The sequence below is a fragment of the Myotis davidii genome, unplaced genomic scaffold (assembly GCF_000327345.1).
Source record: "Myotis davidii unplaced genomic scaffold, ASM32734v1 scaffold69, whole genome shotgun sequence".
Lineage (NCBI taxonomy): Eukaryota > Metazoa > Chordata > Mammalia > Chiroptera > Vespertilionidae > Myotis > Myotis davidii.
In genome coordinates this window covers 3239033-3242362 of record NW_006300363.1, presented here as the reverse complement: position 1 = coordinate 3242362, position 3330 = coordinate 3239033, and the positions used below count along the sequence as shown (strand labels likewise).

At 48.3% G+C, this 3330-nt stretch overlaps 1 protein-coding gene across 1 annotated transcript in view; it reads right to left on the bottom strand.

The window, feature by feature from the left end:
• Positions 1–15: 15 nt before the first annotated feature.
• Positions 16–3330, bottom strand: part of FTSJ3 (FtsJ homolog 3 (E. coli)) — a 7477-nt gene continuing 4162 nt past the window's right edge. Inside the window, exons 14-21 of the mRNA XM_006776714.2 lie at positions 2003–2184; positions 1774–1897; positions 1416–1696; positions 1075–1160; positions 893–992; positions 605–788; positions 429–523; positions 16–350 (exon numbers count right to left, since the gene is read on the bottom strand). Of these exons, the coding sequence (XP_006776777.1) occupies positions 158–350; positions 429–523; positions 605–788; positions 893–992; positions 1075–1160; positions 1416–1696; positions 1774–1897; positions 2003–2184 (1245 nt within the window). The 3' untranslated portion in view covers positions 16–157. The remainder of the gene's footprint in view (positions 351–428; positions 524–604; positions 789–892; positions 993–1074; positions 1161–1415; positions 1697–1773; positions 1898–2002; positions 2185–3330) is intronic.

The following is a 3330-nucleotide window of genomic DNA, read 5'->3' as shown; positions in this document are numbered from 1 at the left end:
AGGCATATTGCTCAGCACTGTGAGCGTTCTAGGTACCCCACACCTCACTGTCTTTTCAGATGACTGATGCAAGCAGGGTGCAGCTGGTAACGGAGGCTGGAGTAAACTGCAGTCGCTTCTCCATACGCTGCCTTCTCAGAGGCCCTGGTGGCTCTGCTTACTTCCGCCTGTTTTTCTTCTTCTGCTCCTTCCGTTGCTGTGCTCTTTGGTCCTTCTTCATCCTTGAGTCCACCACTTTGAAATGACCTCTGACTCCAGCTGGCCGGCGCACCTTGCGGCCCACACCTTTTTTGGCTACGACATAGGTGACCTGGCGTTTCTCCTTGCCAAGCCCAGCCTTCTTGTAGAGACTGTAAATGGAAGAAACAGTTAGCTTTCTGGCACTTTTTAACCCCTTTGTATCTTCGTGGGTGACCTCCCCCAATTACCTTCGAAGCTGTGCCACTTTCTCTCGTTCTGAGATGTCCACCGTGTTCACCACAGCTTCTGCTTTCTTCTTGGTTTGTTCCAGCTTCTTCAGCATCTGTGTGAGGCCCTCAGTCAGGTTACTCTCTCCCCACCCCTGCCCCACCTACCCCTCGTCTGGGGCAGCCCCAATGCGTACCCTGCGTTTCTTTCTGGCTTTAGCCTCAGCCACTTTCTTGATGGGACGTGCATTAATTTCTCGCCACCGTTTCCGATAATGCTCCACCTCCTTCTTGTCAATAGGCAATTGCCGTATCCTGTGCTGTTTTTCCTCCTGCACAAACCACTCTGGAAGCTCTCCTTCATCCTCATTAAATGTATACCTAGGTGGAGAGGATACAGCCCTAATGACACTCCATGCTTTGTAGAGAAGAAACCACCACTTACCCCCACCCTGGGCGACTTCTCGTGATTTTCTTCCCCTTACCGGCTGAAGGAATTATCTATGAGGTCTCTCTTGGCCTTTTTGGAAGAGGCAATAATAGCACCTAACGCAAGGCCTTCAGGGTCCAGTATCCGATGTTTCACTACAGGGGGAGGAGAAAAGTCCAAGTTCGATTCCCAAACATCCATGGTCTCCTCCCGTCCCACTGGTGCAGACCCACTCACCTGGGTCCTCAATAGGCACTATCTCAAACCCATCATCCTCTGACTTGGGCCCACGGCTTCGCTTCTTACCATGGCGTGGTTCCCAGCTGAAGAGAAGAACCATGTGTCCGCCATCACTCCACATCACTCAGACCCACTCCCACCTTGCCTCAACCCGGGTTCCTATTTAAGACTGTGGATAACTTCCAGAAATCTTACCATGGCTGTACCAGTTAAATGAGAATAATCAGTATTTTTAAAACTCTCAATCTACAGGCAAGGTTGAAAACACCCAACTTAGAGAAATGGTTAGAACCACTGCTTCCTCATTATCCCTTTTCCCATCAGCTGCAACCACTCACCTCTCTTCATCCTCACTGCTGCTACTGTCACTGTCGGAGCTGTCATCTTTCTCCCCACCCCCAGGGCCAGTGGCAGCCTCTGTCCCTGGTGGAGCCTGTGTCTCCTTAAGGGCCTCATCCGGGCACTGGGAAGGTTTTCTGTCTGTCTTCAAACTAGAAGACGGTGGTGGTGGTGGTGGTGGCAGCTGCGACTGCCCCTTGCGGCGGCTCTCATACAACAGCTGGGCCTGACGGATCTCCAGAGCCTCGTCAGCATCGTCCTCAATCCCACTGAAGCCATCCTGTGATGGGGGAGACCCTCAGGTATCCTTCCGCAGTGAACGCCAATTCCGAGTCTTGACCCCTAGCCTCCTCTTACCTTTGAGAACCACAGGCTGGCTTGTTCTTCCTGCAGGACCCCCTTTTCCTCCAAAGGCACCAGCAATGGGTTCTCTTCTTCATCCTCCTCCCCTTTATCATCTTCTGCTTTAGCAAATTGTACACTGTAGCCCCAAGGAAAGTGGGTTAGTGGGCCAGTACCCTGGAGAACTCACACCCCTCCCCACCCAGTGCCTTTGGCAACAACTGCAGACCAGCCCCCGCCTTACCACTTTTGGTCCTTTAGACTCTGAGGATCTCTGACTCCTGCCAGCTCCTCTGGATCCAGGTCACTATCCAGAGATGTATCATCATCCTCCTCACCATCTGACACATAGATGTCATCTCTTGGCAGATCGGACAGAAACATGTCTGCAGCACTCATATCCCCTTGTGTTACCTCCTCTAACAGCTAAAGTTTGACAGAGAAACAGATTGAAGGTACTTAAAAGAACATACTGCTTTTTTGTGTGTCCATTATCTTAGTTTCAGCAAATACATTATCTCCTTTTACAGACATGGAAGTGATGGGGCTGTCAAAACCATCCCATTCCACCATTCCAAACCAGATCACTCATCTGTTCCACTCAGCAGTCTCATCTTCAATGGTAGCAAAAATAGGTTTATGGAAAAGTATCCATAGCCTATATAGCATCAAATTTTAAAATATTCTAACACATTTTTCTTTAAAAACGTTACCTCAAAAAAAAGGTTCCCCATCACCTTCTGAGAATGATACAATGTACGAATTTTGTTTCCACTGAATAAAGGAGCCCAGGCAACATTTTTATTCACCCCCAAGCCCTAGTAGGTAGGTTCTATTATTCTCTTTTACAGATGAGGGAACTGAGGCAAAACATGGATAAATGGTACTCTGCTCCAGAACCACTACACTACACTTTCCTGTACAACAAAGAAGACCTGGATCCCATTCCCACACAAAAGCCACAAATTGCCTGTGACACTGCTTTTATTTAAAAGTCAAATTCCCTGTGTTCATCCAGCAGCCAAGGTGCTACCAAGATGCTACCTTGGTCTCGGTGAACTGAGGAGCGTTGCTCCCCTCCGAGGGAAGTGCTCCATCACCATGCTGGTAACCCAGTTACCCTGACTGCATCTACCAGAAACAGCTTCTTGAAAGGAGTGCCTCTTGGTTCTTCTATTTTTAAATATTATATAGGATACATACACATATGTAATATTCTTGCAGTATTCACAAATCTTTCTAATTTCATGTTATGTTTGTTTCTTCCTGGCCTTTGAAACACAAGGCTCTTAATTGTTTTCTCAGTCACCCCTCACCGAGTCATATACTTATGGGTGGACACAGCAGCCATGAGCGGTGATCATGCAGCATGCCGGGAGCTGGTCCATCCTTGCTGTTTCAAGGGACCTGGCATATATGGCATACTGTTCTTAATATGTTTGGTCACCTTCTTGGCACTATGTGTTTTAACCAAGGTCACCTCTCTGAGAAAGGTTGTTTCCCCAGATAGGGATTTTCCCCTGAAGTTAGGGAGGGAGTAAAACCTCTTAACTGCCAGGCGGGTAATTAATC